Source organism: Barbus barbus, assembly GCF_936440315.1.
Source record: "Barbus barbus genome assembly, chromosome: 36".
NCBI lineage: Eukaryota > Metazoa > Chordata > Actinopteri > Cypriniformes > Cyprinidae > Barbus > Barbus barbus.
In genome coordinates, this window is record NC_136714.1 from 16679703 (window position 1) to 16701790 (window position 22088).

Below are 22088 nucleotides of genomic sequence, written 5' to 3' on the forward strand. Positions count from 1 at the left end.
CTATAAGTCATTTTATAATGATAATAAAGTTGTTGTTATTTTACTGTAATTGTTTGTTTTATTGCAACCTACAATAATTTGCATTCAGTTTTTTAAGAAATTGATGCATGTTTAAAATTAAGACCAAAGTGATTATGAAAAAAATAAGATAACATGCAAAAGAAACCTCTAATTTGGCAAGAAGAACGGCAATAACTTTGACCCATAATAACATGTTATCCATGTACTCCCTGTCCACATTCCCATGGTCTAAAGCAGGAGCCAAATGTCAAAGTGAGGACTTCCAGCTGCAGGGGTTTACTGGAAGCAAAGGGGGATGAACAAATTCTGTAAAGAGAGTTGTGAGAGAATGCTTTAAGACAATTCATCCAGTTCAGAATTAGAGTTACTTTTCGAGAGTAGCTGATTGTGCATCTGTCTCTCTGATTTGAATGTTTATTCAGATTCCAGTCAAACTCAGAGGCAAAAATTACACATGATAGAGTGCTTACATGCTTTTGGAGGAGTCTGAAATTGATGTATTATTCATCAAGCTCGTACTATTAGGTTTCTGCAGCTCTTCTCAAGAAACTGTCTGTGGTAAGGTCTTGATTACTCAATATATTAAAATTGATGCATAGGCCTATATTTGTGTATAACCTACTTCTTTCTACTTTCCCTTAAGCTATCAAGTTCCAACAGGCTTTCTTCTCTATGGATCGTGCTACCATTCCCCTTGTCCTACTTTGCACCCTGGCTTCATTTACCCCCATTATGGGATGTTTCTGTGACCATTACCCATGGAGTTCATGGTCCTATTGCACCAAAACCTGTAACTCTGGTAAGAACGTACAAGGTAACCGTTATTTAACATATTTCTGTTGTGCAAAGTTTATTATTTTAATATGTATATTTGTTTTGTTGCAGGGCTGTACGCTATGATGAACACTGGAACAAAAACAATTGTTTCCAGCTGTGTCAGACACATGAGACCAGAATGTGCAATGTTGAGGCTTGTCCCATACACTGCCAGCTGACTGAGTTTGGACCCTGGTCAGAGTGCTCGCCGTGTGCCAAAAAATCTGTGAGTGAAGCACACAGGTATTAAAATTAAGAGATTTATTCCAAATTTAGTTTGGGTCCGTAAAGCTGATTGGTCTACCAGTGTTTCAAGAGATATAATATCAGATATAATGCTGATATAGCAGCAGAATAAATGTGGGACTTTTCACTGTTTGTCCATCTTTTCACATTCCTGACAGACTGTCGGTTTTATTTAGCTAAATATTTACTCACCCTCAGGTCATCTAAGATGTAGATGAGTTTGTTTCTTCATTGAAACCGATCTGGAGAAATTACAGTGAATGGGTGCCGTCAGAATGAAAGTTCAAACAGGTGATAAAAACCATATCAAAAGCGGGGGGTGAAAAAATCATTAATCATCAGATTAATATTGATTTGTCAATGTCTTGTCTAGCTTTTGCCTTTAGTGAATTTGGTTCGGGGCTTCTCTTGTGCTATGACAAAGAGAAGGCATCTTCATAAGGCACTGGAAGAGTATCAGACTGAATTTGATTCCTGCAAATGTGCCCCCTGCCCAAATAATGCTCGGCCTGCTCTTTCTGGAACGGAGTGCATTTGTATTTGCCAGACTGGGACCTATGGACCAAACTGCGAGAAACGAGCCCGGGACTATACTACAGGTTCACATGCATGCCTAGAAATACTGTATAATGCTGATATAGCAGCAGAATAAATGTGGGACTTTTCACTGTTTGTCCATCTTTTCACATTCCTGACAGACTGTCGGTTTTATTTAGCTAAATATTTACTCACCCTCAGGTCATCTAAGATGTAGATGAGTTTGTTTCTTCATTGAAACCGATCTGGAGAAATTACAGTGAATGGGTGCCGTCAGAATGAAAGTTCAAACAGGTTATAAAAACCATATCAAAAGCGGGGGGTGAAAAAATCATTCTAAAAGTGATTCCAACGATATCATTCCTCTGTGCCGTTATCCTTAGTTGTGGTGTGGACTTTATTATTTTCTCAGAATTAGAACAATTTTAATACTTTGTAGTTATGGTTATTGTTATCATCCTTGGTGTGATGTGGTCTTTAAATTTCAGAAACATTGATTCGCCAGTAGGTGGCGATAAGCGACAAGTCTTTATGAGTGAGACTTTGACTCATTCATTCAACAGATTAGTGCAAAATGCACTTGTTAAAATGTTAGAAAATGTCTAAATGTATGTTTCTGAATATTAACTGCTGCAAAAAATAATATCATGCTTGCAACCATGCTGCTTTTCCAAATACCAGCATGTAGCCTTGTTCTAATATTGTGCTAATATTCAGCAATGTCAACATTCTTGCTAGTGAGAAATTGCTTAAATATAGTACACTGCCCTAGTAAGTGTGTGAATATTGTGTGATTTAGTTCAGAACCAGGTCTGTATTGAGGCCAGCGATTGTAGTCCATCTCTTACAGAGGAAAGAGCCTGTCATCCCTCCAAGGAATGTGGGATTGATCCTGTCAACTGTAAAGACAAGTTCACCTGTGACAGTGGTAATTATCTTCAGCAACTTCTTCACAACGACACAGCATATTTGCGCCTTAGGTTTAAGATTTGTCCTACATTGATTTTATAATTTAGCAGGTATTTGCAGTTTTAAATGCTTAGAAATGAGGTGCATGATCACTAACTTGCTTTATTGCCCCTGACTTGCTAGGAAGATGTATACAGGCTACTCTGCAGTGCAACAAGCAGAACGACTGTGGGGACAACTCTGACGAGAGAGACTGTGGGCAAACAAAAAGCGTGTGTGCAAGTGAACGGATATTTGCTTTCATTCCTGGAGCAGACCTGATTGGTTATGGGTGAGTTACAGATAAAGAGCGTTTGGGTTTCTTAGATTGCAGAACATTTTCATGGGCATAAGCTTTCAGGGAGTTGTCAAGCTGTCATCGAAGCAAATCTGAGATGGTGCTTATTTTAAAACTGATAAAAGTTCTATTTAAAATTAGATTTGATGCTGCAGCAGAGCAGATGAGAGGCGCTGTTCTGGACAACTCATTCATGGGGGGTGAATGCAATCTACAAAGACACAGGAGAAACTACTACAGAATCCCTGCCAACATTGAGCGATATGAAATCAAGGTGGGAAAAATCTCATTTCTGTCTGTCATACTTTGTTAGCTGGAGTAGAAAGATATCCAAATCACACAATGTATTGACACCATACAGGTAGGCTATGTTTATTTGTTTACTCAATATTTAATTTCTGCCCATTTAAATGTCTAAGATGTACCAAAACCTCTATTAATGTTATTTTCAGATGATTGCAAAAATGAATAGTTATTCATCTTTTATATAGTAAATTATCATGTTGTAATGCTAAAGGATAATTAAAAAGGTTTTTGTAGTTTGTACTAAAATAAATTGTGAGAAATATATATCCATAAAAAAATGACATATAGTCAGTATGGACCAGGATTTCAATATCAGTGCATCTAAAAATTAACAAATCAGCTATTTATTGTTTTACCTTAAAACCAATCACACAAATCACATGAAGTGGATTAATGATTGGAGTTTCACATTTTATTTGATTTGAATTCATTCCAGGTTGAAAATCTTGAGGATATTAAAGAGCAAGAAATCAAACCTCAAAAAGTCAACTTGGCCAAAGAATCACGTCAGTTACTGCTCAAAGAGACAGTGAAAGCATCTCAACAAAAGGCAAGAGATCTCAAGCTTCAAACTATGATGCTCTATGCCTTATTTATGCCTATTTATTCAGATCTCTTTCTGTCATTTTTGTGCAGGACTCTGAGTTTTACAGGGTGCATCAAGTTGTTGCCACATCAACATTCAGACTGAAACCCTCTGGTCTCTACTTAGCAGACCAGTTCCTTCAGTTTCTGAACAGTCTGCCACTAGAATACAACTATGCCCTTTACAGACAGATCTTCCAGCTATTTGGGACACATTATTTCAGCTCTGGGACATTAGGAGGGAAGTATGACCTCCTTTTCCAATATGATCGAGAAGAACTAAAAACCTATGGTAAGCAGACGTTATCATCTGATTGCAACACGTGGAGCTCATGTGACTTCATTAGATTGTTTTCTCTCATTTCTGAAATACAATAAAACTGTTCTTTCAAATCAGTTGTATCTCCTTACGATTCCCAGGACTGACAGAAGCAGAAATGAATAGTTGCTTTCGTCAGGATTCCTCCATTTTTACTATATTCTATAACAGAGAATCACATAGTTCCACATGTGGGAAACCAAATATGAAGGTAATACATGCACAAATGTACTATTTAATATATATAAGGATTATGTTTTAAGTTATATAACCCCAATTTGAAATGCATTTGTCCACTCCAGGGTTAATTGTAAAAGCAGCAGAGAAGTGTATCACGTCAGTACAAGGAGGTAGAACTGAATTTACAGCAGCCCTGGCCTGGGAGAAGAGAGGTGTATCGCAGACAGCACCACATACCAGAACTGGATCAAATCTACAATAGACAATCCAACTGTTATAGATTTTGAGGTTAGGAAGAGAAACCTGTCAAATATTCGTGGGTATAAATGAACTTAAAATAGCTACAATAAATCATCAGATTAATATTGATTTGTCAATGTCTTGTCTAGCTTTTGCCTTTAGTGAATTTGGTTCGGGGCTTCTCTTGTGCTATGACAAAGAGAAGGCATCTTCATAAGGCACTGGAAGAGTATCAGACTGAATTTGATTCCTGCAAATGTGCCCCCTGCCCAAATAATGCTCGGCCTGCTCTTTCTGGAACGGAGTGCATTTGTATTTGCCAGACTGGGACCTATGGACCAAACTGCGAGCCCGGGACTATACTACAGGTTCACATGCATGCCTAGAAATACTGCATCTTTCTAATTAAAATGTTAATTTCATAGATAATAATATTAATACAGATATATAATATACATAATATTAATAAAATAAAATGCTTAAAAAATAATTAATTCTAAAAAAATAGATAAGGTGTCAGAAATAAATTTCTGTCCATATCTCACAGATGAAGTTGATGGGCGCTGGAGTTGCTGGAGCTCTTGGAGTACTTGTGACGCCACCTTGAAGAAGCATCGCTCACGTATCTGTAACAACCCTGCACCGCAGCGAGGCGGCAGACCCTGCCAAGGCCTTGAGAAACAGGTGGAGGAATGCACCATCTCTATTTTCCAGACGTAAGTGCCCTTACTTGTCTGTAGACTACAAGCAGAGTTGCTGGTGGGGTCAGTGGCACTTATTCACTAAAAATGTCATGCAAATGCAATTTGCACATAATCACATGTGTGAACGCATATAAATTTGTTCTTAGCTTCATTCTGATGTTGATTATTTTATATTGTTCTAAAATAGGCAGTGTGTGCATGCAGCTAGTCATTTGCATACAATCCATCCAGTCTCACTTCTCTCTTCTACTCACTTGTGCTCTCTCACACACTCTATTGCGTAGATCTTGGCGAAAAATGTGTTTCCTGAAACCACTTGAAACACACAAGTTTTTATTTAGACCAAGAATACATGTGATTGTGCTTTAGACCTTTTATTTGCCCGCTATGCATATGCCTATACAGGATGCTTTTTTATTCTCAGACATAGTAATTGTGTCATTTTGTTTAGTTGTTAAATTTCTAATTATATATTTTCAAAAAATGATAGTCCAACAATTAAACAAATTCTTGATTTACTTACCCTCATGTAATTACAAACATGGATGACTTTCTTATATGAAATACAAAAGATATTTTTAAGAATGTTGGTAACCAGTTTCAGTTCCCATTGACTTATTATATTTTTGGACCATACAATGGACACCAAAACTTAATGAGACCCGAAACTCTTTGGTTACCAAAATTCTCCAAAATATCTTCTTTTGTGTTCTGCAGAAGTAAGGCTTACAGGTTTGGAACAACATAAGGGTGGTTTTTGGGTGATCCCTTTAAAAGAATATTAAATTACTGTTAATTACTAATAATTCATATTTGTCTTTACTGTGTTTATTGCATACATGTAGTTTCAGTTGGTTCAAAATTTTATTGTAAAGGTATAAATTTGAATGCATTTTAAGTTATTGATCAAGCACAATTTCATGTGCAATGAATGCAACAAATGTCTTTCACAGGCAAAATGTGTGCATTAATGATGATGACTCTGAGACTGAAGGGTCCCGTGAGAGCCAGTTGCCCCCTGGAGCTTCTGGCTGTCCAAAACCCCATCCACCTGCCAACAGCCACCTGAGGGTGAGGAAACACAAGACCATCTTTCTCTAAACTGAAACTTTTAGATCACATGCTATTTATTCCTGCCTGCTTCCACTAATATCCAGCTTTGATATTTTTCCCTCTAATTCCAGATCAACAAACGTCAGTACGCTTATGGAGATCACGAGGAGTTTGTTTGCTTCACTGGTTTTAAACTGGATGGATACCAGCTCATTCACTGTTTGCAAGACGGGACTTGGGAGAAACCAAAGGGACAGTGCATTAGTAAGCCATAGAAATGCTGATATAATTTATGATCTGAAAGCTCATTTTGTCCTGTACAGTTTTCACTCCATATGTTTTCCTGTCATTCCAGAAAACGTTTGCTCCAAACCCACAGTGCCTGATGGCATGACGATATACCCAGACAAAATGGAGTTTCAAGTAGGAAGTGAGATCATGCTGGCCTGCTTAGAGAGTGGCATGAGTCCCTCAGGGCGTCAATATTACACGTGTGGGAAGAGTCTTGTTTGGGAGCCAAACATCCCACAAGACATACACTGCAAGATTGGTACTTTCACAGAATAAATGAGCTTTTGTATAAAATTTCACAAAACATTCACACATTTAGCTACTTTGGTGCAAACATGGTTAAATTAATAACAAATATTTTTCCGCAGAGAAACCCTTTGTACCAGACAGCAGCTGTAAACCTGGAGAGATGCATGATGGGACTAAATGCATCTGCATGTCCAAAGAGAGATGCAGGTATGAATGTGTCTTGGATTCATTTTGTTAATAGTTTCACGTTTTGTGGTCTGTTTGGAAACTTGACCATTAAGCACCATGCGTTTGTGTTTCCTGCAGAAATTACAGAGCAGATTTGTGTGTCTTTGACGCTGGCAAGGAGACTGCCATTATGATGTCCCTCTGTGCTTTTCATGCTGACCGTTGTCATGGAGACAGATTATACTTTATGAATAATGGACCATGCAAAACCGACGCAGGCAGTCTGGACTGGGCCAAATTCAGGGCCAGCGTATCTGAGCAGAGCTCGGTGCGGGAGCCCTGCGGTTCAGACACCTGTTACGAGTGGGAGACCTGCTCAGGTACAGATCTGATCACGAATCCTGATGTGATGTGTTATATCAGAATCAAAGCATCTTTGGTTTGTATTCAATTGAAATAATTCAACATCGTCTTTTCTTCTTAGTATCAAAAACATGCGAGTGCAAAATCCCCAGGGAATGTTCCAAAGATGGGAAGCAAATGTACTGCCTGAAAATTGTGAGAATGCAAAGCACACGGAGCTTGAATCTGTGCTTCATGGCTGCCATGAAGTGCAGCAAGATGGAGTTTGAGCTTCTGCATGAAGGTCCTTGTGCAAGTTCTTAATTGTGCAATTTTGTGGACATTTTCACAGCTGAAATGCTCACTCGTTATTGATTTGAACAGATAACCCATTGTTGTTTTATAGTCACTCACAGTACACTATGCAGTTATTTTTTTGAGCTGTCTGGGTATTGATGTGGAACTTCATAATAAAATGTTATCAGACTTTCAGATGTGTTCTTGTATTGATCTGTTAAAGCTTAAATGTATATTTTTGTAACATTAAAATGCTTTCTTCCATCCCAGCATGTGTAGAGACAAATAAAAGGAAGTTATTTTTATGTCGATTACACTGAAAAGTGTAACTGTGACTTTGATCTGATTGTCAACCACATTGCCCACAATTTAAGAACCATTTTATTAATGAATGTGCACTTATTTACAATGTTTTATATATATTACATATAACTACTCATTACAGTTAAAAATCATACAGTTGCAACGAGCAATTGAAAGTTGTTGTTTATGACTGACAATGTCCAATGCTAAGCACTGTGATGTCTTTTCCTTGACATCTCCAAGCCCCGGCCTCACACTCTGAAACCATCTCAGGAGCTCCGCCCATTAGAGAGACACACATCTGAACAGTCTTCAGGATCTTTACATTCACATTTCGAACCTGGGGATACATTCACATGTTTTTTGCACTTAGCAGACACTTTTATCCAAAGCAACTTATTTTCAAGCTGACTTTCAAGCTATGACTGAAACAGAGTTTCAAACCACTGAGATATGACTAAAATGTAAGAATAAATATTTCATACCTGAAATATACTTAGGTACACAATTATTAGTTTCATTAATTTAAAAAATATATATACATATTAAAATAAAATATAATAAAATAAATTATCTCTTTATTATTGCTTTACTATGTGTTATTATTGCCATACATTATGCATTAATACATAAATAACATTTTAAAATAAAATGCTTAAAACTGCACATAAGATCAGTATCATGTCATTTATCCTTACATAAAAAGGCTTTCATGTTTTGTTTTATAATATGAGCCTACAGTCACATGTCTCCCACTCATGGCAGTCCTGACAGGATGTGAATTTGGTTTCTGGCCAACTGCATGCACTATCTTGTAGCAAAGTAAAGGTTTGCCCCAGACACTACAAGGCCCTGAGCTGGCAGATGCTCATTCTGTTCACCTGTCCAGAATGCACAGAGGCACAAATGTGGAGTGACGCCCTGGTCAATGTCACATAGAGATTTCACATTAATGCATGCTGCATAGTATGGCCATTGTTACTTTTTGCATTTAATACCATAACTAATAAAATTACTTGCATTCATATGGCATTTTGCAAACACACTGACCCTTTGCTGATTTTTCCCATGGTTTGCAGAGTAGGCTTGGTTGAGTGGGTACTGCTTCTGCTATTCAGAAAAACAATATAAGCAATAATTGAAATCATGTACCTTATTGGTGCTTATTAGGAACCTACAACCTACCTGGCTTGCAACGGACACTCTCAGGTGTTGGATACCAGTTGAGACCAAGACGGCACATGATTTCTGCTTCGCCTTCGCATCCCACTTGGGCATGATAGGGTCACACTCTCCCCGATCAGATAAGCTTGTTTTGAGGGTGTGGCAATGACATTACTCAGAACAGCTGGAGGATCACATGCAGTTTCTGGTAAACATACAATAAAAAGAACGAGAGAGTAAGCCATCACTTAGCAATGCATTAACAACTACCCAGAACATTTTAGAATTACCCATACAACAGCAAAATAAAAACCCCACAAAAAACTGCCCAAATTTTAAAATGGAAAGAAAATATTCCAGTCTTACAGTAGCCTATGTAGGCTAAATACATATGTGTATGAAATAGCTTATTAGAGCTAAAAACTGAATATATACAGATTTAATAATATTTCATTTTTATATACATTTGAACATTGCATAATATGTTACTTGATATGATTTCTTTTTTTTTTCAAATATTGTGTGCTCACAGGAGTTATATAGCCAAATAAAGCTTTCTTCAAATGTGAAATGTGAATGTATTCTCATGGACTGAAATATATAGAGGGCAAAATATATTTTGTAAATGCTTTTAAAAATATATATTCATATATATATTTTTTTATACATATTTTAAATATATACAAAAATGGCCATAAAATACATAGGTAGAAAATATATAAATATATATTTAAGAAAAATTGATATGCAAAAAATTGCATATACACACACACACACACACACACAATTGTGTGTGTGTATATATGCAATTTTTTGCATATCAATTTTTCTTAAATATATATTTATTTATATATTTTCTACCTGTGTAATCGCAAAGTTTAATCGCAACATATAATCATTGCAGTTAATAGTGTTCTCCGTCTGTTTGATTACATGTAATTTGTAACAAACTGCAGAATTTTTACAATACATTTCTGCCATAGTCACCACTAATAACCTACTCCTAAATATAATGTAGAACCTTAAAATTTTCTGTAAAGCTAGTTTGCAATGATGTGTCTCGTGAAAATCGCTTTACAAATAAACTTGAACTGAATTGAAATAAAGCATGTCTGTTGCGAGTTTTGTGTATTGAAGGGGTTTTCGCTTGTGTGCGTATTCCCACCCCCATCCAGTTTCTTTGCTTAGTGAAGCACTTACCAAAACAAATCCATTAGCCAAAGGAGGTGGAGTTTTACACGTCTTCACTGGTGTCACTGAGGGATCAAAGCAATGGGGCTCCATCATTCTAAAGTAAGAAAAACTGTTGTGAGTCTAGGTCTGAAAAAACAAAAAACTAAATAAAATGTACAAATTTTTGATCCTCACTTGAGGTGTTCAAAATCAGGGTCCTCACAGCTCTTCCACTCTATGGTCTCTCCTATACAATTCCTGCCTCCATTTCTTGGAGCAGGATTATTACACGAACGTGTCCTAGACTTTTGACCCTGAAAGCAGCTACTCCAGGCAGACCAACAGCTCCAGACTCCTTCAATCACTCCTAAAAAGCAGGACCAGTTTGACATATTTGAGACAAGAGGAACAGGCTTGTTAATTTTATCAAATGAACTACTTTCAGTGCCGAATCAATGCTTTCACTGCTAACGTTTAAGAAAAGAAAAACTTATCTGCGTTGTAAATGTAAATGAGTTGTGAGCTGTCTGTATTGAATATGGTGCAATAATAAACCACATAGCTACCATGAGCTTTATTTGTCTGATTTCCAAACAAATAACTTATCCACAAGTTGTTTTAATGAAAAATCCGTTTGTAAACGAATCCTTCAATTCAGTGAACAGATTCAGTGAGCAGGAGCTGATTCAACTGAATCAATCTGACTTAATTACTGAACTACAAGTTTTCATTATCTTCAGAGATGTCCCGAAATAAAATTTTGTGTCATATCACTACTGACTGATTGTTCAGATGATAGAGTGCCATTAAATATAAACATTTGCATTTGATTTTATTTGTAACAAATGTACAAACATTCTTACCAGACTGTTCTCCGAGGATATGGCCATTCTGGCAGACATTACCGCTGGTGCCCGGCCTGCACAGGCACACACACACTGTCAGTGAGCCATGCCGTTGTTCTGACAAGGTCTGCAGTGACAAGGGCTCTGCTCTTCCAGATAGGCCTCCAGTGCCCTCTTGAGGTGGAGTTTCTTCAGCCCAGCACATGGCACCTCTTTGACCAATTCATACAGTGGCTGCAACTAGGAATATGACACCATATTATGAATGCTTCTATACTTACTTTATACTTCTACGCACATGTTTTTGATGTCTTAATTCTGTCATACCTTCTGTTTTATTACTTTAGGGAACTCCTTCACTGATCCAGCCCATTTGGAATACATCTGTTTGTTACTGTCAGGGTTTTCCAAGTCTAGAAAACTAAGGCCAGCGATATAAGCGGGATGTCCTCCGATAATGTCAGTTTTATCTTATGATTTCTGTTCTCTGTGAAACATTTCAAAGGGTCATAACATTCAAATCTGATATTTAAATTACATGAATTGATAAAGAATCAGTTATTCGGACTAACCGCTGAAACTCTCAATTGTCTTCATCAGTTTCGTACACTTGGTTTTTTACTTTTTATAGAAGAGCCGTCGCTTCACACGTGTAATACACTGGTGGAAATCAATATCCGTTTTACCTGAATTAAAAAAAAAATACATTAAACAAAAAGATTGATTCACACATGGATTTTACACAGGGATTTTGTTGTTGAAGGAAAACTAAAATGACTATACTGGCATCCATCACACAAAACTTGGACTGAAGCATGCACAAAATTGTCTAGACCAGATCAAGAATTTTTCAAATCAAAATTCAATACCATTTTATTTAATCAGATTAACTTATTTTGAAACATTGGATGTTACATATTGCATGTGTCATGGTACTCTTGTGAACGCGCGTTGATTTACACAGAAGAGAAGAAATGGTTGAATAAAGTCATTATTTTTATTTTTTTTTTTTTTTGCGCACAAAAATTATTCTCCTAGCAACTGAAGCACTTATGTTACATGGACTATTTTAACAATGTCCTTACTATGTTTCTGGCCTTTGAACGTTTAATTATATTACTGTCTATGGAGGGTCAGAGAGCTTTCGGATTTCATCAAAAATATCAGAGTTTGTGTTCCGAAGATGAACGAATGTCTTATGGGTTTGGAACGACATGAGGGTGAGTTATTAATGACAGAATTTTCATTTTTGGGTGAACTATCCCTTTAAATATTAACAGAGGAAAAACGGAAGTTAACACATGCTCATTTCCATCATATAACTAGCGTCCAGCTCCAGCAGGGCCCGATACTGGCCTCCCAGAGAGCCCTCTTCCATGTAGTGTGTGCCATAACGCTGTATAAAGAATCGATAGGCTGATGGGTCATACATGCTTGGCAGGGCCGACAGATCCTTCCAGAAGTCTTCAGATAGAGGGAGGTACTGAGGAGCATTGTTTTGGAACTGAGCTACCTCTACCTCATTTCTTATTATCAGCAGATGATAGGTCTTTAAGACAGAAAGTACAGCATTTTAAATATAATACAATCAAATATTTTCAGCCTTTTTTTACCATTTAACATGCTGAATCCATTGTTACCTTGTCCTGTTTCAATTTGTTATGAAAGGTTTTATGATCATGACCTCCTCTAATTTAAATTTTTTTCCTCTTCATGCCTCATGTAGGACCAGGAACTGTCATGGTATTCGTCAGTGAAGTCATTTTCAACACTGACCTGAAAGTAAATATAAAAACTGTTTACATTATACAGTCAAACCAAAAATGATTCAGGCACCAAATATAATTTTTGATATTTTTTTTACTAGTGGGTGAAGGAACCTATAGTTCATTTATGTAAGTGAGGATAGCAAAATTCTTCATACACTGGACTACCAGTAAAATGTATAAAAATTTGGGACCAAAAATGATTCAGTCACTTTGACCTGACCATGTTTAGCTTAGTGTTTTTTCTTTAATCGCTAATGCAGCTTTTTTACACCACAGATTGAACAAAATAAAGCATTGCTGGGTAATTGGCTGACCTAAATTGGTATTATCTAATTGTGTACTTCAATTTTAACAGCTTAATAATTTTTGGTTGATTGTAATCCATTACATACCTTTCTATCAAAGTTATCTGACATTATCGAGATGAATTTGTTCTGACACAGTTTAACTCTGAGTTATTGTCATATTTTATTACCATTTTTCTATAGCGTATAAACTGTGATAATGTGAGAAATGTTGAAGATGTCTGAATAAATTTTGGTTTGACTATAATAGCCTAGCTATCATTATAATAAAGAGATAGGCCTAAAATAAAATTTTCACCTGAAAGCTATATCTGAGTAGACTCTATGGAAGTCTGTAGAAATCTCTGTGATCTCCACTGAAGACTTTCTTGCACTGCCCACCAAAGTTACGAGTGTTAATGACACCGGCTCTCAGCTCAACCGCCAACACATCAAACCTAAGGGATGCCAAATATTACATATTGTATTATAACATTCATTTAACAATAGTTTATACTCAGTGTAAAAGCCATATTTTACCCTCTTCCTGTGATGTTAGAGTTGGGTGGTAGCTTTTGCTCATTACACACTATAGTGTCACTGTCACTACAGCGCTGCTCATCTAAACCATCTTCACAGTCATGATCCCCATTGCACACCAGAGACGGATTGATGCACTGACCTATAAATAAACAAGCCAATGAAACTGTAAACTGACTGTGAACTCTCCACACAAATTTAATATCACAGCCAGAAGTGACTTACCAGATCTGCCTGTAGGGGGCAGCTTTTCTATGGTGAACAGGCCTGTCTCTGGATAGCCTCGCCTGTACAAGAGCTGCCTCCAAATTGAGGGAACGTCTCTACGGGACGCATACGAAGATTTAGAAAATAAAAAAAAACATTAGAAAGTCAGTCATTCAGTTGTGGCCAGTTGCAATTATACTCTCTAAACCTGCTTCAAATAAAGCTGTTTATTTGATTACCTGTGTCTTGGTACAGCCGTCAAACTCTGACCAGTCCCCATATGCCCCCCACCTGCAGTTTACTGGCTGCTCACACCTTGCATTACAAAAATGTGCCAGGTTAAAAATCTAGAATAAAATCTAGGTTGTATGCAGCACTGACCAAATACAAGGCAGAAACGCGAGGAGAACTAATAAAGAGGCTCTAGCAGCTGGGCACATCTGAAAACAGTGTTATTTTAGTATTATTTATACACTAGTTTTTAAAAAATCGGTTTACTTGTAGTTTACTAATTTACTAACCTGTTTATTTCAGTTAGTTATGGCGATATTTCTAATGTCCGTTTAAGTCCAAAGGCCCGTTCCCCTTGACAACGAACTACAACTTTAAAGATAGTTCTATTAGTTCTAAAAACCGTTCTAAATGTAAAAGACTTTTAATAGCAGATGCACACCAGTTATAAGTTATAACGAAACAAATAAATGACATGGAATCATTTTCAGAACGTTTTTTTTTTCAGCTGATGATCGAATAAAACATTGACAGCCAATCAGAATCCACTTGATTAAATAGCCCAAAAATTTAAAGCGACAGACAACAAAACTGCAGCGCTCTTTCTAATAGACAGAACTTTATTTGCGTTGGTATGGACGCTAATATAGGCTTGTTCTCTTTATCGTTTCGTTCTTTGTGTGAACGGGCCTTAATATTTATATTTAATTATATTTTACTTCAATTCCAACAACAACACTGGAATCTAGCCTTGACTACCGTACCTTACTTTTTATTCTCTGCAATTCATTCTTCACCTAAGCCTTTTGTGTGAAAAACTTCTTACCTTAATGCTGTGAAAGCTGTAGACAAGACAGATTGTGATGGGCCCTGCTCATATACAGGAGCTCTTAATGACTCAGCTGAGGGACAGTCAGTGCTGGCTTGTTTTACCTCAGGCTGACTTTTCCAGTTTATATTCATCTCTGGGATTACTGTGTCTCAGTTTCACTATCTGGTCTTTAAATGTGTAAATTACAGTAAACAGTGTATGCATGTTGTTTTTGTTTCTGTCATTTGAAAAAATCATGGGGTTCATTAAGTATTGTAAGGAGGATGGTGAAATAGTGTTTTGTCCCAAACCCTGTGGGACACATAGACCTCTGTCTTCAGAGAGTTGTGCAATGTTTGTTGTTCAGTTCGATGACCAATCACAGAGTGACACTAGGGTCAAAACTTGTACTGAGCAGAGGTCCACTGTATGTCTGTTTTTATGTGTCACAATAAAGCTTTGTTCATTGATTTGGTCTGTTTACACTATATTGTGTTGCATCTTACAGTAATGAAATGACTGCGCTGACAAAGCAGTAAAACTTTAAAAACAAATTACACCAACATTATTTATTTTAAACTGTGGCAAGAACGAATGAATCAGTATCAAGTTTAAGTAGCACAGCTGCATTATTTTGTGCATTATTTTGTGTTTTAACATGATGCATCTATTTAACAATGAATTCTGTATTCACGCCACATCCAAAAAAATCAAACAATTGTTGAAATGAAGGCAGACGAGTCCTCTCTCTTGCTCTGGTCCTGTATACTGGCAGAAGGCTGTCAATATAAATCCTCAGTTTTATCTCATATCTGCTGCATCGGACGTAAGTCTTTTGACACCTGAAAAATACCAGAATGACTTAACTGATATTGTGCCCTTATACACAAAACTCTCCCACAAATATTAGATCTAAAGGAAAGTGCGTTCAGTCACAACAGAAGGACATAATAGTGACTGGTTTCCTCTGAAATACAAAGTTTCAACAGCTCATAATCTTGTGCATATAGCTTTTTAGCACAGCCACTACTGAAGTAACAATCAACAACCATGACTAACACAAATCTCAGAATAAGGACAATATAGCCTATGTTGTTTTAGTTTTTTGTGTGTGCACAGTCTCACCTCAAACGCCGTCCCAGTGCATGCTTTGATGTCATCTGGTGTCAGTCCTTCCCAAATCTCAATGAGAGTTAAACCATTGTTCTTATCGACATCAAACACCGCCTAGAACAAGTGACAACAAACATCACACTGTCCTTGAAAAGGTGAAATATAGCTGATGATTCTCTGAAATGAATTTTACTGACCTTTTCAGTGATTATACGGTCAACACACTGTTTTCCGGTCAGAGGAAGTGTGCACTTCTCTAAGATTTTATGCTTCCCACCCTTTAAATTTACAGTACGAATTTTACACAGAGTGACAAGAAATAAAACATGATGACTGTAAGTGAGATTGTAAAGATTATTGTACCTTGGCAGAATGTTCCATAGTGACAACTACTTTTGTGGCATCACTAGACACCAGGTCCATTGCGCCACCCATGCCTTTTACCATTTTACCCTGAGAAACACATGGAACATTTCAAACCAGGCAAGTGAAAACATACTGCATGTCTATCAGTGATGATACAATAATATAGAGCATGAAACTCATACTGGAATCATCCAGTTGGCCAGATCTCCATACTTAGAAACTTGCATTGCTCCCAGCATGGTCAGGTCAATGTGACCTCTAAAAAAAATGGTATAAAAGGTGAAGAAGTTGAAGTGAAAGAAAAATAGGGGGAACAACATAAAAATGAATGAATACATAAATGAATGTATTCCGACACTCACCCTCTGATCATGGCAAAGGATTCATCGCTGGAGAAATAGGCAGCTCCTGGATAAACTGTTACCGTCTCCTTACCTGAACACACACAAAAGGGCCAAGATCTGACTTGTAAAGAAGGATTTTAGAATTATTTTATATTATTGAATAATTACAATACATTTCTTATATAACAAATAAATATATTTATATAATATATATCATATTTATTATTATTAGGATTTTGTCGTGTGTAAATGACGTGTATGTTTTTGATAGCTGTCTCCTTTCAGTACCCGGCCTACATATATGGAAGGGATGTGAATGTCTTCAGGATCAAAACTTGCTAGACTGTATGTGTATACTGTGCATAGCAAGCGTACTGTGTATTCTGTACACCTTTCATATTGTATTATAGTAATTTCATGGCTGCAATGTTGGTGGATCTCACACTGAAGATCTTTACTCACTGCTACAGTGAATGTGGAGTATAACAATTTAATTTACAGAACATAAAATATGATAAAGTATGTGATAAAGAGATCTGCACCAGCATTGATTAAATCAGGATCCACTTCATTCTCTGTTGGATAGGGACCCTAAAAATAAAATAAAAGAGGGGATTGGAAATTGAAAAGTGAAAATTCATTAGCTGGAAAATTACTTGCTCAGGTTATTTAATAATAGAAACTCACCAGTCCCAAAATGCCATTCTCACTCTGCAAGTGGACGGTGATTTCAGGGCTTATGTAATTGCTGGCCATCATAGGGATTCCAATGCCAAGATTTGCTGGGAGAGTTGTCAAGGTATGTGCGAACAGGATTGTTAGAAACTTGTACTTTTCGATATCTATCATATTGATGGTGATATCTGTGGTCAGGCTTCTGAAGGATACCATACATCCCATCCTCAAACTCCAGTGCAGCTCGCCGGATGATTCTCTCCCGGGTAATATCTGAGTCCTGTTTGACTTTAGGTTTCTCTTCCTTGTTAGACTGAACCAGCCTTTTCTATAAACATAAGAAGTCCTGAACATGACCTAATAAACAGCTCTAAAATGTGAACATCAGAGAGGTTCAGGTGTCTTTCTCACCTCAATTCGTTTTTCATAGATGGCTCCTTTCACTACCCGGTCTACATATATGGAAGGGATGTGAATGTCTTCAGGACCAAAACTTCCAATATCAACAATCTCCTCAACCTGTGCACCAAAGTAAGTCATTTTCTTTTTTATTTTGTGAGACCTCAAACATGACACTAGAAAATGTCAAAGCCACAAAGCCCATCACAAATTGAAAGGTCACAAACCTCCACTATTGTAACTTTGGCTGCTTTACACATAGGCTGGTTGAAATTACGAGTTGTTTTCCTGTTAAAAAAAAAATTATGTTCAGCAAATGTAAATAAAAAGTTTAGGAACTAACTACATGAATACAGATATTCTAGAAAAAAAGAATTCTAGATCGCTACACAGATAAAGCCTGACACCTAGTGGACAATCTAGGTTAAGTAGGATCTTGATTTTGAAAAAAGTAAAAGATTGAAAAATACAAATGGTGTCAAAGTGTCATAAATTAAATCATTTTAATACATGAACTTCTTGACCTGAAAATAAGATTGCCTGCTTTGTCACATTTCCAGGCCTTTATCAAAGCAAAGTCGCCCCTGATGGCTTTTTCCATGACATAATGTCTGCCATTAAACTTTCGAACCTGGACCAAACAATCAAAGGACAAGAACTTAGATATATGTATGTAATTGAAAAAAAGGGTGAAAAAATGGCAAAAGCCATCAACAAGTTTTGACAGCCTCACCACACCTCTCTGCTTTCACTTGCAATAGCAATACTTCCATCGTTGTTGTATTTTATGGGTGATCCCCCCTCCTGGATGAGAGTGCCATACCCGGTGGGAGTAAAAAATGCTGGGATGCCTGCACCGCCAGCCCGTATCCTCTCTGCTAGTGTGCCCTGATAGAATCAAATCAATCAAACAGTATTTTTTGCAACCCATGGTTGTAACTTGTAACATGATGTATTTTTGAAGATTGTTTGTATTGTGGGTGTTACACACAACAAATCTGAATGCATGTTTGCTAAAGCAGTACCTAACCAGCTATTTGGCTATTGGGATCCAGCTTATATTGAATATTCTTAAAACTTTGGAAACTTTGGTTTTGGCAAGGTTCGCTCAAAGTTATGAACAAACATTTGTCCAGTAACACTAACATTTGTCCAGTAACACAGAAACATTTTAGTTGGATGTTCGTCTAATGTTTTTTGATAGTGTTCCCTTACTGTTCTTCCAACATATTTTTGTTACCTGGGTTATTACTTGACATAATCATAAAATTTTTATAAAGTAAATAGGGTTGATTTCAATTTGATATTGACCTTAAAGTTAGGCAACAGAAAAAACTTAGTCAAACTAGACATGGAGAATGTAAACTGCAATGAGTTAAATAATCTACCTGAGGAGTAAGCTCTAATTCCAGCTCGCCTGATAGATATTGTCTCTCAAACTCAGCGTTTTCCCCAACGTATGAAGATATCATGCGTTTTATCTGTTTGGTTTTCAGAAGCATTCCCAGGCCAAAGTTATCAACCCTGTTATCAGAAACAATCATGTAGTTAGTTAGTCACACACACACACACACACACACACACACACACACAAGAAACATTATACACTGGTGCTCCTTCAAGCCTTGATTCTTGAGGGCCTCCTTCCCTTTTCCCTTTTTCCCTCTTTCCTGCCACTCGACCCCATCAGACTATTTTCCAGTCTTTTTGTGTGTGTGTGTGTGTGTGTTTAAGAGTACATGACAGGAACCCGCTGTAAACATCCCAGTGAGTTCGTCCACATTTGGGAATTCTCTGGAAACACTGTGTCCCTTCACTCACTTTACTGACATGTTAATTAGAGATCTCTCTCACCCAGCATTGTTGCTCACGGCTGTGATGTCTTTTAACCCTGTTTTCAACAGGCTGCTGATTAAATTCTCCGGGATCCCACACAAACCAAAGCCTGAGACAGAAAAGGGGGAAATTAAGCACTCACAGGGATAGCGCTTGGGGACACATTATGTTCTATCTACAGCAAAGGATATCAGTGCAGGAAATATCACTTAGCTGTATGAACAACTTATCAGACAGGACTGCATCCTGCAGAACTACATGGATAGAGGCCACATATAGCGGACACATGTTTTGATATGACATAAGCATTAAGTTCCTCCTTATACCTCCGACAAGAAGCATGGAGCCATTAGGAATGTCTCTGACGGCCTCTGTGGGGTCCGAATAAAAACACGCACTCCATGACTGGGAGGTTGAGAAATGAGAGCAGTTGAATTCCTGTGGAGTAATATGACAGGGAGAGCATGGCATTCTTTTAAGCACAATTAAAGTGAAAATGCTTGTTCCCAGCTAACAAAGAACATTCTCAGAACTAATGTTCTGGCAAGGTTCTCTCAAAGTTATTATGAACAACCATTCTTTCAGTAATGTTAACAATAAAATGTTCATTCAGAGTTATCTGGCAGTTAATAATGTTCTCAAAACATTAGCACAAAAAAGTTCTTTATACACAAGTCATATATTTCTGAAATGTTTAAGTTGGACCTTCATCTAAATGTTTTTAAATAATTGTTTCAGAGTACATTCAAATGGATGTTTTCATAAAGTTAGAAAAATTATCAAATGGAATATTCCTTAACTTTTTTTAATGACTAAATAAAATAATAATAATGAAATACAAAGTTCAGAAAATATTTTATAAAATGTTCAAAAATTAACATTTTCAAAACTGGGAACATTTGCAAGATATTCTTCTAACATTTATTTTATGGGTTTTTCTCTTCTTCAACGAAATCATCTTTACAGTGAAATTCTATTAAAATAAAACACTAGGCACTATAAAAATATAATATAAAAAATGAAACGCTATCTGTTGATGCTCACAGTGATGTTTGCTTTGAACCTCTTTGAAGAGAAGTTCAAAGCAAACAACAACGCATTCAGAGGTTTAAAGTGAATTATATGATATCACACATTTATTTTAATGTCTTATTAGAGCTTTTTAAAAGAAATGGACTAATAAAATGCAGAAAATCAATGCATATTGTGATCTTAATTATGCAAAATGAAACGTGCAGAAGGCCAAGCATCATGCGTCAAACAACCTGACAGCGCAATGTGGACACATGGACATATATTGATATTCTGAGCAAACATCATTGCTGTTCAAACAATGAATCAATACAGTGGAATTTGTTTTATTTTAAACTTTATTTTAATCTGTTCCTTTGTATATGCAAAATATATAACTTTACAAAGCTAATTGTTTGAATGATTTGCATCATTGTCTCCAAACTGATTAGGCAATAAAAGCTCTTTAGAAACAAAGGATTGCCTTATATTTATTATAGTCCCTTAAAACATTACATTAAATCCACATAAACAAATAAACATCAATGAATTCAAAAACAAATTCTGAAACCTAAAATAATGCAATTATATTAACAACGCTTTACTTAATGGACCCTAAATTTAACTGTTACTTACCTTACCATGACGATAAATACCTCCCTGGGGTTTTAATGATATTAGTCTGCCTCTGAGAAGAGTATCTGACCTAGATAGAAATCTCTGAAAAGACATTTTCAGAACAACTTAAATTTTTTACAGGAAAGTAATCACTGTCTACTACAGAACCTGGATCAATCCTGCTCAGTTTTAAAATAGGGCAAAGGGTGGGTTTTCGGGGGGTAAGGGCAGTTTGGAGAGTACTTTTGTACTGTGTCATTACAGATCAAGTCAACCCCCCCTCCCCCCTCCACCTGGCTTCCATACATCAGTAGAAGCTATCAAAAATGTATACAAAATCATATAAATAATAAATTATGGAAGATTTAGTTGTAGATTCAGTTGCTGTATTTTGGACATGAACTTCATTTGATGTGATAAAATGAAGTCCACATCCAAAATACAGCAACTGAATCGACTCAGTGTCCATGCTCTCAGTCATACCAACATGAGGTTATTATGTAGAGGGAATTAGTTTTAAGTGCCATAAGAGCACACTTAATCAAATTTTACATGTCATGCAAAACTATAGATGACCAGGGTTAAAGGTCATTCCCTTTTGAGAAGTCTGACAGCTGTTGAGAAATTTCCAGACTTCCACAATATCAATCGGAGTGAAGCAGTTACATTCTGACACTGGACACCAGACACATGGTTGAGTTAATGACCTAAGATATGCTGTGTGTCTGTCATCCTGAGATTTATGAGAGTTTTAAGAGTGGATCATGAAATGTTCTACCAAATGTATACAATTATGATT

The 22088-nt window shown here is 36.7% G+C and overlaps 1 protein-coding gene and 2 pseudogenes across 3 annotated transcripts; 1 reads left to right on the forward strand and 2 right to left on the reverse strand.

Moving 5' to 3' along the window:
- The first annotated feature begins 370 nt into the window (after nt 1-370).
- On the forward strand, nt 371-7919 carry LOC306855885 (complement component C6-like; annotated as a pseudogene). Its single transcript, XR_013785772.1, has 18 exons — nt 371-579; nt 665-835; nt 907-1063; nt 2420-2548; nt 2713-2860; nt 3008-3140; nt 3609-3722; nt 3809-4049; nt 4178-4287; nt 4379-4544; nt 4646-4864; nt 5044-5212; nt 6154-6271; nt 6385-6517; nt 6609-6803; nt 6913-7000; nt 7100-7341; nt 7446-7919. The product of XR_013785772.1 is annotated as a complement component C6-like (transcript).
- Nucleotides 5514-14545, reverse strand: LOC306855886 (complement component C7-like; annotated as a pseudogene). The gene is made up of 15 exons (XR_013785783.1): nt 14407-14545; nt 14125-14200; nt 13904-14001; nt 13679-13820; nt 13458-13596; nt 12726-12861; nt 12385-12634; nt 11658-11771; nt 11413-11572; nt 11104-11325; nt 10436-10607; nt 10268-10355; nt 9089-9272; nt 8954-9013; nt 5514-6265 (listed from the first exon to the last, which is right to left on the reverse strand). The product of XR_013785783.1 is annotated as a complement component C7-like (transcript).
- Nucleotides 14546-15463: 918 nt separating this feature from the next.
- LOC306855864 (succinyl-CoA:3-ketoacid coenzyme A transferase 1, mitochondrial-like) lies at nt 15464-21494 on the reverse strand. Its single transcript, XM_079394795.1, has 17 exons — nt 21308-21494; nt 19987-20098; nt 19679-19769; nt 19213-19348; nt 18563-18712; nt 18349-18455; nt 18052-18112; nt 17837-17944; nt 17639-17753; nt 17438-17532; nt 17293-17341; nt 16769-16841; nt 16589-16664; nt 16404-16493; nt 16238-16318; nt 16053-16154; nt 15464-15769 (listed from the first exon to the last, which is right to left on the reverse strand). Exons 1-17 carry the CDS (start codon nt 21401-21403, stop codon nt 15734-15736), a joined length of 1578 nt encoding a protein of 525 aa, XP_079250921.1. The 5' UTR covers nt 21404-21494; the 3' UTR covers nt 15464-15733.
- Nucleotides 21495-22088: the final 594 nt, after the last annotated feature.

Bases quoted from the DNA above. Each gene is read 5' to 3' on its own strand.
- LOC306855864 (XM_079394795.1), bottom strand. From the start codon at position 21,403: ATGTCTTTTCAGAGATTTCTATCTAGGTCAGATACTCTTCTCAGAGGC. The intron at 17,945-18,051 runs GTTTGTGACCTT...TTTGGTGCACAG, and splicing joins CCAAAGTTACAATAGTGGAG to GTTGAGGAGATTGTTGATAT. The intron at 16,319-16,403 runs GTACAATAATCT...GTAAATTTAAAG, and splicing joins CTATGGAACATTCTGCCAAG to GGTGGGAAGCATAAAATCTT.